Raw genomic sequence first — 14,092 nt, 5'->3', positions numbered from 1 at the left:
GTCCCAGGCGGACATGCAGGGACAGTGAGGCCCAATCCAGGAAATCACAGGGAGGCCAGCTGAGTTGAGCTCTTTATTACACAACCCATGTGCTGGGTGAGATGAGGCCCATGGGCGATTGGGGGTGGGTGTCAGGTGGGGGCCGTATTGGAGGATCCTGTCCTGTCCCCACACAGGCCCTGCGGTCACACTCTCGGCTCTTCCTGGTCTCTCTCTCTGGTCGGCCCTGTGGAAGAAGGGGCAGTCGGTCAGGCCAGGGGCTGGTCATGAGGCTGGGGGCAGGGAGGGAGGTGACAGCAGCAAGGACCTGCAATCCTGGACTGCCCCATGGGCGGGGGCTGGGCACAGAGATCCCAGCAGGCAGGGGGCTGGGCTCACCCCAGCACTCAGCTGTGTTTGTGTCCTCCCTGTTCCCCCCATCCCTCCCGGTGTCAGGTGCAGTCAGCGCAGTTCTGCCTTGCACGGCCTTGAGGCAGGGGCTGGGGGCACGGCTGACGTGGCTGCGCCTGGCCCTTCCTGGGCAGTCGCCGTCCTTGCAGCAGGGCTGAGTGCACGGGGCTGGGTGACCTCGGGAGCCGCCACTGGGCAAACTCCATGGCACAGAGCAGCCCCGGGGAGGAGGCAGGAGACCCAGCCGGCCAGGCCAGCAGCACCCATATCATCCCTGGGCACTCCTCTCCCCATCTCCACGCCAGCCTCCCGCAGCCCTTCACCTCCTCCCCAGAGAGCTGGGAGCTCCATGGGGGAGAGAGGGCAATCTGCACCCCCAGCTTCCGCCCAGACTCCAGGCCTCCGGGGGAGCTGGGTCACTCGGAGCAGGTCTGTGACCAGAGTGACCTTTTCAAAATGCAAAAATGAGACACATGCCAGAACCCCAGACCCCTTGTGGCCAGGCCCCCTGCCCTGCCTATTCCAGCGAGGGAAGGTTGGATAAACACGGCACTAAGGGATGCAAAGGGAGGGCCTGAGGCAGGACAGCTCGCAGGAGCGAACATCTCCGTAGTTATCTGTGAATCCTCTACAAAGAGCTCGTCTCTCACATGCTGGGCTGATGTGAGATCCTGTCTGTGCCCAGCACCTTTGGGGGCCATAACAGTAACAGCGTTTCCAACAGGTGCAGAGTGGTGAGCAGGAGGGCCAAGGGCTCGTCACAGCTACGCCCTCATGCCAGCAAAGAGTCACCTCCCTGGGTAGCCGTTTATTCTGTATAGCAACAGGAGAAGGGGAGCAGTTGCTTCAGAAGCTGAAAGTCCAACGGCCTCAGGAAGCGGCCGCTCAGTTCCTGTTCCAACGCAAAATGTAGCAACAGGATAGCAGCTTAGCAATGTGGCAACTGCCTGATCAGCTCAGAGCTTTATCCCACCCCATCCTAACAAAGCCAGGTTGGTGTGACACTCGCAATCCAGGTGCCAGCTCATGTCAGAGTCCCTGTGTCTCAGTGGAACAGTGACAGACACACAGCTGGAATCAGTCTGGCTCACCTGTGCGTTAGTGTTGTTAAAACAGGGATTAGAATGATAGGAATCTCTTTAGTGTTTCTTCTTTATTGAATGCTGGTGTGTTGCTGCCTGCATTCATCTCACTTACAGCATCTGTATCCCACAGTGTAAGGTAATATTTGAGCGGTTGTACGGTGAGCCTCTGTGACTGTGTAACTCACCAGACAGGAGAAAGGCAAGAATAGTGTGAATGGCTGATCTCCTACAGAAGATGTTATGTCCTGCCCAACAGGAAAGGTCCATTGACACCAGGTGGACTATTGTGGGACATGAAAGAGGACAAACCATGTTCATTGTTTTGCCCTCCCCGCCCCCGTGAAGATGAGTCATCCAAGTGGAGTCCTCCCATCAGCTGAGGCTGAAGCTGAGAACACGAGGAAGGGTGGGGATAAAAGCCCCAAACAGAAGGATCTGATGACCATGATGCAGTTTGGACTCTGGGGCGGCCGGGTTTCTAGGCATAAGCAACAGATCCACAGCTGCTCAGCCAGGGCTAGTCCTGAAGGGCATATGGAGCTTACTCATGATAGAAGCTTCGGCTTCCTTGTGAAAGCTGAGATCGTAACTCATTTGTATTTCTAGGTTGGCTTTCTTTAACCTTGTAAATAACTCTGGTTTCCTTTCCCTAGTTAATAAATCTTTAGATAGTTTATTAGAGGATTGGCTAGAAGCGTTGTCTTTGGTGTGAGGTCTGAGGTGCAGTTGACTTGGGGTAAGTGACGGGCCCTTTGCTATTGGCGGTAAGGGGACTATTGCTGTGATTGATGGTGTAAGGAACCAGCTATCACAAAGCTACGCTCACCTGGGTGGCAAGACAGACCGGCGTACCCAAGGGGCCTGTCCGTGACGCCCTGGCTAGGCTCTTATGGTGCCTGAGGAGTTCACACTGGATAACTGGTTGGTGAACCCCAGGTAGAGAGCTCACAGCCCGGTGGTGTTTGTGCTCCGGTTCCTAGCAGTGCCCCGGGGCTGGTTCTCACGCTCTGGAGGCCCTGCTGCCAGGGGCACAGTTAGGATTCGACTGCCAGAACTGGCCACAGGCCCTTGTATTTAGTCCATTTCCCATCACAAACAGCGCCGCGGACTCTCCTTCAGCAATACGGGAACGGCCCCTAGTGTATTTCCAGCACTGTCCCTCTGACCTGGGCAGCTCACCACCCACCTAAGGCCCCGTCTATGCCAACAGGCTTCGAGCAGCACCGTTGTCCCAGATCGCTCGTGAAGCTGCTCTGTGCCGAGAGGAGAGCGCTCTTCCCTTGGCACAATTAATCCATTCCCAACGAATGGCAGTAACCGTGTCGGTGGGACAGCATCTCCTGCCCGCTCAGAGCTGTCCACGCTGGCACTTCTGTCCGTGAAACGTACGTCGCTCAGGGGGGTGTTTTTTCACACTTCTGAATAACAGAAATGATACTGGCCAAAGTGGTAGTTTAGACATAGCCTCCCAGCTCCTCCACAGGCACTGAGACATCCGGCTCTGGTGCCAAATTGTTCCCGGTGCCCTGGCAGTGCCACAGACGACCTCGTCCCATGCCTTGGTGACTGAGCCGTAGGAGTCGGTGCGACTGTAGGCTGAACATGGGCCGGGCCCCACAAAGGCTTGCGGGTCACATTAGCTACAGAGCACGGAGAGACAGCTGCTCAGCCTCCCCATTGAAATCTAACTGGGACCCAGTCTCCAGCTGGGGTGGGAGATGGGGCTAAAAGAGGACTTGGTCACTAGGGCATATCTGAACCCTGAAAAAACATTTCTTAATGGTCACTTCATTTACATATTAGTTGAAGAACCTTTAGTGCCGGATTTTCAGAAACTACGGTTAGGCAGACAAAATGTACGTGCAAAGCCCTCATTTGCTAACAGTTATGGCCCGTGGATGCAGACTCTCAGTCTACGCGTGCCTACGACAGCTCTTGGCCGTTTGCATGCCGCGCTCCTTGCAGGCACAGCCAGGGGCGTCGGCCTGTGAATACTTACGACACGGATTTGTATGCGGAACATTTTATGAACTGATTTCCATGATCGTCTCCCCTGCCCTGGCCTCCCACAGCAGGGCTAGGATCCAGCCCCAGAACCAGCAACCTCTTTCGCTTCAGTCCCGTTTCCCACCCTGCACTCCCGGTGACCAGTCCGGCCGGCAGCTGCGTTAATTCTCAGCCTGTCCCAGCTTGCTGAGCTGCCCAGCCCAGGCCGGCGGGTTCACGCGCTCGGGCCCCTTACCGAGTGTCCTGCAGGCCTGCTGGCACGCCCGGAGAGTTTTGAAGTTGTTCCCGTTGCCCCGGCAGCCGCCATAAAAGAATCTCTGGCACATCCCGTAGGCCGGGTTGTAGAAGAAGCGAAGGAACCGTTGTGCGCAAGGGCCCCTCTCAGGCGGGAGTTGGCAAACGTCACCTGGAGAGAGGAGAGGGGTTATAAGGAGGGCAGAGATCTGCAAGGGAGCTCAGGCTAGTGAACCCAGACTGGTGGGGAAGTGGGGATGTCTCTGGCCCACAGGATGCCTGGCCAGTGCTGTGGGGCTGGGGGCTCCTCAGGCCCCTCTATCTTTGCTGCTGGTACCTGTTCCAGGGGCCAGGCAGCCGAGGCTACAGCCAGTAAAGCAGCATTTCTTCCTGTTGGGACAGTCCCTGTCGTCTCTGCACTTATTCTTCTCACACGGCGCGAACGTCTGCAGCACTGTCCTCTTGGGGCAGGTGCCAGGTTTGGCTGGAAAAGGGAAACAACAACAGCTCATGTCTCTGTGGGGAACAAACCCCAAACGCACAGGCCTGCACCACGGACTGGAGCCAGGCCCCAGATCTGACCTCTGGCCAAGGCTTTTCCTTGCCGTCCTGGTCTGCGCCTCTCCAGGACTGGTCCCTGCGGCTTCCCCCCAGACCCTCCCACCCCACGCTCAGCCGCATGCCCCCGGGCCTTAGACCCCCTTCAGTCAGTCTCCTGCCTGTCCCAGCTCTGTCCCTTGCCCCACGTCCATTCTCAGACCCGGCCCCACTTGTGTAGCAGTTTGAATTACTCAGAATGTCCGGGGGGCTCATCTAATAGGCAGGACCAAGTACCCCGCCTTTGGTCCCCCACTCCCAGGTGCGAAGTTACCTGGCACAGCCCACATGCAGTACACATGGCATCCCTGGCTGCAGCACTTCCGGCCCAGTCCACACTCCCTGTCGTTATTGCATTCCACAAGGCAGATGGTCATAATGCTGGGGTCGAACTGCGGGCAGTACCCTGGGTTTACTGGGGAACAGAACAGCGAGAGAGCAGGGTCAGCGTTGTCTGGACTCGTTCCAATGGGAAGGCTGCTATGTAACCACATAGTGCTCCTGCAGCCGCGAGCAGGCTGATCCCCCACCCGCCCAGATCGCTGGCCTTGCACACACCGCCCGCTTCAGAGTGTCCGCTAAGGTCTCTGTCTGCAGGGCTGCAGGGGGGCCTGCAAACGTAGGACTGGGAGGGATCCGAGAGGTCTTCTAGCCCAGTCCCCTGCACGGAGGCAGGACTCCGTATTATCTGACCACCCCTGACAGGGGTTTGTCCAACCTGCTCTTCAAAACCTCCAGTGACGGAGATTCCAGCCTCCTGGGCAATTTATTCCAGTGCTTTACCACCCTGCCAGGACGGTTTCCCTAATGTCTAATCTAGTGTCTTGAGTCACTGAAGGCAACTATTGCAGAGCCCCGGGGCCATCCAGATCAGGGTCTCCTGCCTTCTGGGTCAAACGCAGGGTGAGAATGGGCAGTTGCTGCTGGACTGGGCAGGAAGCAGCAGACACGGTCCATTTATTGCCGTAGCGTCTGAGCACCACCGTTGTAATCAGGATAATCCGAGATGCCACCTCCCCATCAGGATCCTCGTACTCTGTGTCACTCCCGCACACCAGGGAGGCCCTGCTGGGCCCCAATTCTGACCATCCCTTGGCTGGGTGGGGGCCAGGCCCATGCCCGTTGGGGTGGGGTTGGGCCCTGGAAGCAGGATTCATGGGGCTATCATGGCTGCAGGTGTCCAGACTTTCTCAGGGGGCTGTGGCCACCTTGTTAATATTAAAATAGGGAGCCCAAAGGGGTGGGCGTGGCCATGGGGTCACCAGGCCTTGGCTCTCGGCTCCCAGCACCGATGGAGTGGGGTGGAGAAGGAGAGCCCCTCACCTCCTACGGGGAGTCTGCACTCCCTCCCGCAGCCGGTGCTGCAGCAGCGCTCGGATCCGGGACAGTCAGCGTCAGTGGAGCAGAACATAAGGCAGTTCACAGCCCAGTGAATGGGAGCGGGGCACTCGCCCTTTTTCACTGGAAACAAATGGGAAGAGAACCGGGGTTACAGAGCGTGGGGCAGACACATCAGCCAGGCCAGGGAAAGAGAAGCATCCTGAGGCAAGGGGGTCATATCCAGGCAACGGACTCTCCCTCCCTTTACCCCCTCCCCCAGGGACGGAGGAATCTAACTGCTCACCCCCCAGGGGTGACCTCCTCCGCTCCCCAAAGACAGCCGGAAAACTTGCAATTTCAGGGCTCATTTTCAACTGCATGTCACTAGAGACACAGGCCTCAAGGAGGGGGCTGGTGGGGAGGGATCCAATGGGCATGCTTTGAGATGGGCACGGGAATTAAAGTTGAACCCCAGCCTGAGCCAGTCCCACCTGGGGGGGCCACACGGCAAACCCCCACCACAGCAGGGCCCTTACATGACTGAAACGAGTGTAAAGTCAGAGCAATCAAGACAAGGGAAACAAAGCAACAGAGAGAAGGCCCCTCTCTCAGGGTGAATCCTCTTTGCTGTGCTCTCTACCCTGTTCCCCAGCATCAACTTGTCTCGATATTTGCCTAGTTTTACAACAGGCTACATAAACAGCACTAGCAAAGTCAAAACAAACTAAAATTTCATCGGGACACTGCCTTGTTCATACTGCTCTACACACGATTCACTGAAATGTACGTACAATAGTCATATTCCAGTCGCTTTATTTTAGAACGATATGGTACAATGAGAAAGCCAGCCGTTGTTCAGTACTAGTGCGCTGGGACCCTCTGGGATTTCTATGTCTGACTTTGCAAGCAAGTCGTTTTTAAGTGAGATGAAACTTGGGTACGCAAGAGAAATCAGCCTTGCATGCATTTCACACGCTTCAGCACGCATGATGGCGTGTCTGATGCTCCACCCCAGACTGAGCACAACTTGACATTCCTTATTCCCTGGTTCCAAACACTTCAGGCATCAGCTCAGGGGCAGAAACAACAAGTGACTTAGGGAGCCAGTCACACAACAAGAAAAATGAAGAGTGCCATTTAAAGGAGACAGTTCACAGCCACCCCAGTGTCTCACCCCATGTCCCGTTAGGGTGTGATGACCCCCGTCTGACCACTGAGAGCGAAGGGGGCTGGGGGCAGGCTGTAGGGCTGGGGGCAGGCAGAGGGAAGCCAGGCTGACTGGGGCTTCAGGGGCAGGGAGCCCTTGTCACAGAGTGTGGGGGAGTCCAGGCCCTGCACCCCTCTTCCTGGGATTCACTGAGACTCTCAGCCAGCCAGTAAAACAGAAGGTTTATTGGACAACAGGAACACAGTCCAAAACAGAGCTTGTGGGTACAACCAGGACCCCTCAGTCAAGTCCTTCTGGGGGAGCAGGGAGCTTAGACCCCAGCCCTGGGGTTCCCTGCGTTCCTCCACCCAGCCCCAAACTGAAACTAAATCCCCCCAGCAGGTTCCCTTCTGCAGCCTCTGTTCACATTCCTCGGCAGAGGTGTCACCTCCCCCACCCCCTCCTGGCTCAGGTTACAGGCTCTCAGGTCTCCCAGTGAAACTCCCCTGCCACATTCCCAGGTCAACACTCCCAGCTCCCTGCTGCATCACATCCTCACACCTCTCCCCGCTTCGAGACTGAACTGAGTGGGGTCACTCTGACCAGTGACCTGGGGAAGTTCGGGGCCCCCTCTCCGGGACAGCACATCCGCTATCAGGTTGGCACTTCCCTTCACATGGACCACGTCCATGTCGTAATCCTGCAGGAGCAGGCTCCACCTCAGGAGTTTGGCGTTGGCTCCTTTCATCTGGTGCAGCCAGGTCAGGGGAGAGTGGTCGGTGTACACGGTGAAGTGTCGCCCGAAGAGATAGGGCTCTAGTTTCTTGAGGGCCCACACCATGGCCAGGCACTCCTTCTCGATGGCCGCGTAGTGTCGCTCCCAGGGTAGCAACTTCTTGCTCAGGTACACGATGGGGTGTCTCTCCCCCTTTTCATCCTCCTGCATTAACACCGCCCCCAGTCCCGTGTCGGAGGCGTCGGTGAACACCATAAAGGGCTTGTCAAAGTCTGGGTTTGCCAGAACTGGGCCACTGACCAGAGCCTCCTTCAGCGCCTGGAAAGCCTCCTGGCACTGCTCAGTCCAGACCACCTTGTCTGGCTTCCCCTTCTTGCATAGCCCAGTGATGGGGGCGGCTATGGCGCTAAAGTGGGGCACAAATCTTCGGTAGTATCCTGCCATCCCAATAAAGGCTTGGACCTGCTTTTTGGTGTGGGGAGCGGGCCAGTCTCTAATCACCTCCACCTTGGCTGGTTTTGGCTTTAGGCAGCCGCTCGATGACCCAGGTAAGATACTTTGCCATCCACACCTTGCACTTCTCCACTTTTACAGTCAGCCCAGCCCCCTGGAGTCGGTCCAGCACTTGTCTAACCTGGGACACATGGTCCTCCCAGGTCTGGCTAAAGACACAGATGTCATCAATATACGCCATAGCAAAACTCTCCATCCCCCTCAGGAGCTGGTCCACCAGGCGTTGGAAGGTGGCCGGCGCTCCCTTGAGGCCGAAAGGCAGGGTCAGGAACTCATAGAGCCCCAGAGGGGTGATAAAGGCCGATTTCAGCCGGGCATCTGCATCCAGCGGCACTTGCCAGTAGCCCTTTGTAAGGTCCATGGTGGTAAGGTACCGAGCTCCTCCCAGCTTGTCTAGGAGCTCGTCAGGCCTGGGCATGGGGTAGGCATCAGATACAGTGATGGCATTGAGCTTCCAATAGTCCACACAGAACCGGACCGACCAGTCCTTTTTGGGGACCAGCACCACCAGCGAGGCCCAAGGGCTAGCCAATGGCTGGATCACCCCCAAAGCCAGCATGTCCCAGACCTCTCTTTCCAGGTCCTGAGCAGTTTTCCCTGTGACTCGGAAGGGGGAGCATCTTATCGGCGGGTGCGACCCTGTCTGCACCCGGTGGACAGTCCGATTAGTGCGTCCAGGCCGGCTGGAAAACAGCTGTCGGTACGGATGCAGCACCCCCCTGATCTCAGCTTGCTGGGCAGGGGTTAGCTGATCCGAGAGGGGAATTGTTTCCAGTGGGGAACCAGCTCTGGTCCCAGGGAATAGATCAACTAAAGGGTCATCTCCCTGCTCCTCCCAATGTCCACACACGGCCAACACCACATTCCCCCTGGCATAATATGGCTTCATCATATTCACATGGTACACCCGGCGGTGGTGCGCCCGGTTCGACAGCTCCACCACATAATTTACCTCATTGAGCTGCTTGACAACCTTGAAAGGGCCCTCCCAGGTGGCCTATAGTTTGTTCTTTCTCACGGGGATGAGAACCATCACCGGATCCCTGGTGGCGTAGGCACGGGCTCGCGCTGTGCGGTCATACCAGACCTTCTGCTTCTTCTGGGCTCTGGCCAGATTCTCCCTGGCCAGGCCCATGAATTCAGCTAGTCTCTCTCGGAAGATCAGGACATACTCCACCACTGACTCTCCATCGGGAGTGGCCTTCCCCTCCCACTCGTCTCTCATCAGGTCCAGGGGGCCTCACCCTCCTTCCATATAACAGTTCGAAAGGCGAAAATCCGGTAGACTCCTGGGGCACCTCCCTGTACGCGAACAGCAGGTGAGGTAAGTACTTGTCCCAATCCTGCGGGTGCTGGTTCATAAAGGTTTTCAGCATCATCTTTAGCGTCCCATTGAACCTCTCCACCATCCCATTGGACTGGGGGTGATAAGCTGAGGCCCAGTTGTGCCGGACCCCACATTTCTCCCACAAGCACCGGAGCAGGGCCGACATGAAGTTGGAGCCTTGGTCTGTCAAGACTTCCTTGGGGAACCCCACTCGGCTGAAAATGGTCAGGAGCGCATTGGCCACGGTGTCGGCTTCAATGGAAGCTAAGGGCACCTGCCTCAGGGTAGCGGGTGGCAAAATCTACCACCCCCAGAATGTATTTCTTTCCCGACCGGGTCGTCTTGCTGAGAGGTCCCACGATGTCCATGGCCACCTTCTGGAAAGGCTCCTCTATGATGGGCAAAGGTCTCAAAGCCGCTTTTCCCTTGTCCCGAGCCTTCCCCACCCTCTGACAGGGGTCACAGGATCGGCAATACTGCCGGACAGTGGTAAAGACTCCAGGCCAGTAAAAGTTCTGTAGCAACCTCTGCCGGGTGCGCCAGATTCCCTGGTGCCCTGCGAGGGGGATGTCATGGGCCAGGTACAGTAGCTTGCGGCGATACTTCTGGGGGACCACCAGCTGCCTCCGGAGCCCCCATGACTCCATTTCCCTTGTGGGAGCCCTTTCTCGGTACAGGAACCCCTTCTCCCACAGGAACCTCTCCTGGCAACCTCTCCTCATGGTCCGTCCCACACTGAGGTCGGCCAGGTCCCTGAGCTTCCGCAAGGAGGGATCTTTCCTCAACTCGGCCTGGAAGTGAGCGGCTGGGGAAGGGATGGGGACCGGTTCCCTCTCACTGGCCGGGTCTGAGGCCACAGCCTCTCTGAGCCGTGCCCCTCGGCGCTCCCTCCCCACCAGGGTAGGGTCCTGCGCCTCCGGTGTGGCACCCTCCCCAAGGTCAGGGTGCAGTGCCCCTCGCCGGCTCTGGCTACGGGTCACAACCAGGGCGGTCTGGGGCTTGCTTGGCCAGTCCTCTAGGTCTCCCCCCATCAAAACCTCAGTGGGCAAATGGTGGTGCACCCCCACATCCTTGGGGTCCTCCTTGGCCCCCCATTTCAGGTGTACCCTTGCCACAGGCACCTTGAATGGGGTCCCGCCCACCCCCGTCAGGGTCAGGTAGGTGTTGGGCACCACCCGATCTGGGGCCACCACCTCGGGCCAGGCCAGGGTCACCTCCACGCCCATATCCCAGTATCCATTGACCTTCCTCCCATCCACCTCCAGGGGAACAAGGCACTCTCTCCGGAGGGACAGCCCCGCGCCCACCCTGTAAACCGAGCACCCTGAGTCCCAAGCATCCAGCCCTCTGGCGGAGCTGGCCTGGGGTACTCTTCCCTCCTGCGCAGGTGGTAAACTGGTAGCCCCCCTTTCCTGGGTCATCTGCCCCTCGTCCAGCTGGGTCCCTACCCAGTTAACCCTGGGTAGGTTGGGTCTGCTCAGTCTGTCCCTGAGCCTGGGGCACTGGGTCCATACGTGGCCTCTCTGGCCACAGTGATAGCAGCTCAGGTCACGTTGGTCCCCTTGAGCAGGTCGGAGGGGCCCAACACCAGGCGTTCCCCTTGGGAGGGAGTTCTCCACATTTCCCCGCTGGGACGTCCCATGGTGACTGGGACGTCCCCTCTGCATCGGAGGGGGCCTGTTCTTTCGGGACTCCTCCCTGCTACCCCCTGCCCGACTGTTCACAAACTCGTTGACCAGCTGCCCTGCGTGCTGGGGGTTCTCTAGCTTTTTGTCCACCAACCACAGCCTCAGGTCGGAAGGGCACTGTTCATACAGTTGCTCCAGTACAATTAGGTCAAGCAGGTCCTCTTTAGCTCGGGCCCCAGCTGTCCACTTGCGGGCATACCCCTGCATCCGGTTGACCAGTTGTAGGTAGGTGACCTCAGGCGTTTTACGCTGACTCCGGAACCTTCTCCGGTACATCTCGGGGATCAGCCCAAACTCACGGAGCAGGGCCTGTTTGAACAGTTCATAGTCCCCTGCCTCCGCCCCTGTCATTCGGCTGTACACCTCCACGGCTTTGGGGTCCAGTAAGGGGGTGAGAAACTGGAGCCTGTCTGCAGGGTCAACTCTGTGCAGCTCGCAGGCATTCTCAAAGGCCGTCAGGAAGCTATCTATGTCCTCCCCCTCCTTCCGCTGGGCCAGGAAGCACTTATCAAAGTTCCTTGCCGTCCTGGGTCCCCCCGCACTCACCGCAGCCGCAGCCGGGGCCCCACTGCTCCTCAGCCTGGCCAGCTTCAGTTCATGCTGTCTTTGTTTCTCCTTCTCCTGAGTTCCCTCTCCTTCTCCTGACGTTCCCTCTCCTTCTCCTGACGTTCCCACTCCTTCTCCTTACGGTCCCTCTCCTTCTCCTGACGGTCCCGCTCCTTCTCCTGATGTTCCCTCTCCTTCTTCTCCTGCTCATGCTGACGTTGTTTCTCCTTCTCCTCCTGCTCATGTTGACGTTGTTTTTCATGATCCTCCAGCTCCCTCATTTTCATCTCCTTCTCCCATTCCAGCCGCATCCGCTCTAGGGATGGGGAGCTCCGCCGGGAGGATCCCCTGCTGGCTGCTGGGGTCAGGGTGCCCTCAGTATTCGCTGGGCTTCCCCCAAGCCCTCCCCCAGGCATAGGTAGAAAGGGTCTCGGGATGTCCTCGGCAGCAGTATGACCCCTCCCAGCCCGGTCAGGCCCCAGGGCCCACGCTTCGTCCACCGGGCAGCTTCCCTCAGGGACAGGGATCGGGTCATCCAAGTGATCCCTCTCCTCCAACTGGGCAATCAGCTGATCCTTGGTGGACCTCCCAATGCGCAGCCCCCTCTGCCTGCACAGCTCCACCAGGTCGCTCTTCAGGCTTTTAGCGTACATCTCCCTGCTGGCCACTCGCAGGCCGGGCAGCTTCCCACGGTTTCCAGGAAAAACCCCTCGTGTGCCAGTCCTTCTTGAGGTCACCACCTTGAGGTCAGACTCCTCCGCCCCTGGGACCGCTCGCTGCAATCCCCTGGGGGACCCTGTTACTGCAAAAGTCCTTCTCTCTGGTCACACACTCCCAGGGGTTAACCGCCCCCTGAAACCGTCTCTCTCTGAATCTTCAGCACGCCTGGTCCCCGTCAATCCCCCTTCGTTTTACTGTTCCCCAGTCACTTACTGCAGGAAGCGCCGCCCACGGGGTGCAGTCGATCCCACCGCTACCACCAATTGTCACGGAGTGTGTGGGAGTCCGGGCCCTGCACCCCTCTTTCTGGGATCCACTGAGACTCTCAGCCAGGCAGTAAAACAGAAGGTTTATTGGACAATAGGAACACAGTCTAAAACAGAGCTTGTGGGTACAACCAGGACCCCTCAGTCAAGTCCTTCTGGGGGAGCAGGGAGCTTAGACCCCCGCCCTGGGGTTCCCTGCGTTCCTCCACCCAGCACCAAAGTGACAACTAAACCCACCCAGCAGGCTCCCTGCTGCAGCCTGTCTTCACATTCCCCGGCAGAGGTGTTACCTCCCCATCCCCCTCCTGGCTCAGGTTACAGGCTCTCAGGTCTCCCATTGAAACTCCCCTGCCACATTCCCAGGTCAACACTCCCCCCTCCCTGCTGCATCACAGCCCTCACCTTGACGGAGCTGCCCAGAGGCAGACGGTGGATCAGCCCAGAGGGTGAGGAGCCCCAGGAGGAGGAGGCCTGATTTCATGGTGCTGCTATGCCAGGATACCCAGCACCAAGCTGCACCAGCTTATATACGATCATGCCAGCCTGGTACTGCGGCCACAGGAGGGGACATTACACAAGAGAGCTGCCCCCGGTTTCTGCCACTCCCAAAGGGAATAGGGAAGCAGCAGGGAACTGCGAGAGTTGGGAAAGTCCCTGGTGTGAGGATGGTGGAAATATAATAACAGGATGCAGAGGTGAGCTCATGTTTCCAGGGGACTCCATGCCCTGGCTGGGGCATCGGGACAAACAGCTGAGCCAAGAGGCCACTGATCACTGGGCTTCCCTGGAGTGAACCTCTCGTGAAGCCTGCCCAGCGCCGGCCCCTGGAGCTGTGCGGAATGGGACGCTCTCACCTCATGGCAACGAGCTGGTTGCCCCAGAGCCAGATATGCCATTCTCCTAACACACACCCATCTTCATTCCCCCTGCTGCTTCCCATGAGGAGTGGCTGGGCCCACGCCTGCCAGGCTGTAATTACTAAAGCTGGGTCCACTGGCCTGGCAGCTCCCCATGGCCCAGAAAGCAGGACTCATGCACCCTCCCCTCCCCAGAGCTGGCTGCAGGCTCAGCTCCAGAACCTAACCCTGCCTCTATGTCACGGAGTCCACGGGCGATGCTCTGGAACTGCTCCCCATGAAGCCAGTCAGGACCCTGGGGAAGTCTCCTCTCTGGGAGCAGCCTGTCTTCAGGACACACAGCTCACCCGGCTTCCCCCTTCCTGGGTCTGACCTCGGAGCATTCAGCCTCCTCTGCCCCTCCGTGCGCTTCCCACAGCGAGTCCGCCGAGGCGGGGCTCCTAGGGAAGCCAGAGGGTCCTGCCCCCCAACTCCGCAGTCAGACGGGACTCTCAGCCAGCCAGTAAAACAGAGGTTTATTAGACGACAGGAACATGGTCTAACACAGAGCTTGTAGGTACAGAGAACAGGACCCCTCAGCTGGGTCCATTCTGGGGGGCAGTGAGCCAGACAGCCATGTCTGTACTTCACTCCATGTCCCAGCCAGCCCCAAATTGAAA

General features: G+C 58.2%; 1 protein-coding gene across 2 annotated transcripts; it reads right to left on the bottom strand.

Annotated features, from left to right (window-relative positions):
• Window positions 1-77: 77 nt before the first annotated feature.
• On the bottom strand, window positions 78-13,244 carry LOC311529983 (uncharacterized protein; the record flags this gene model as incomplete). Of its 2 annotated transcripts, XM_084646258.1 has the most annotated exons (6): window positions 12,979-13,238; window positions 5,637-5,774; window positions 4,588-4,728; window positions 4,054-4,200; window positions 3,718-3,888; window positions 78-226 (listed from the first exon to the last, which is right to left on the bottom strand). In XM_084646258.1, the coding sequence occupies exons 1-6, from the start codon at window positions 13,055-13,057 to the stop codon at window positions 186-188; spliced, it is 717 nt and encodes a 238-aa protein (XP_084502384.1). In that variant the 5' UTR covers window positions 13,058-13,238. The 2 variants fall into 2 exon arrangements, with proteins under 2 accessions (XP_084502384.1, XP_084502383.1); XM_084646257.1 differs by lacking the exon at window positions 78-226 and having other exon boundaries at window positions 3,644-3,888; window positions 12,979-13,244.
• Between the last annotated feature and the right edge of the window lie 848 nt (window positions 13,245-14,092).

The sequence above is a fragment of the Lepidochelys olivacea genome, assembly GCF_965140295.1.
Source record: "Lepidochelys olivacea isolate rLepOli2 genome assembly, chromosome: 13".
NCBI classification, from domain to species: domain Eukaryota; kingdom Metazoa; phylum Chordata; order Testudines; family Cheloniidae; genus Lepidochelys; species Lepidochelys olivacea.
Note: the sequence above shows the minus strand (reverse complement) of the source record. Positions and strands in the feature narration are given on the sequence as shown.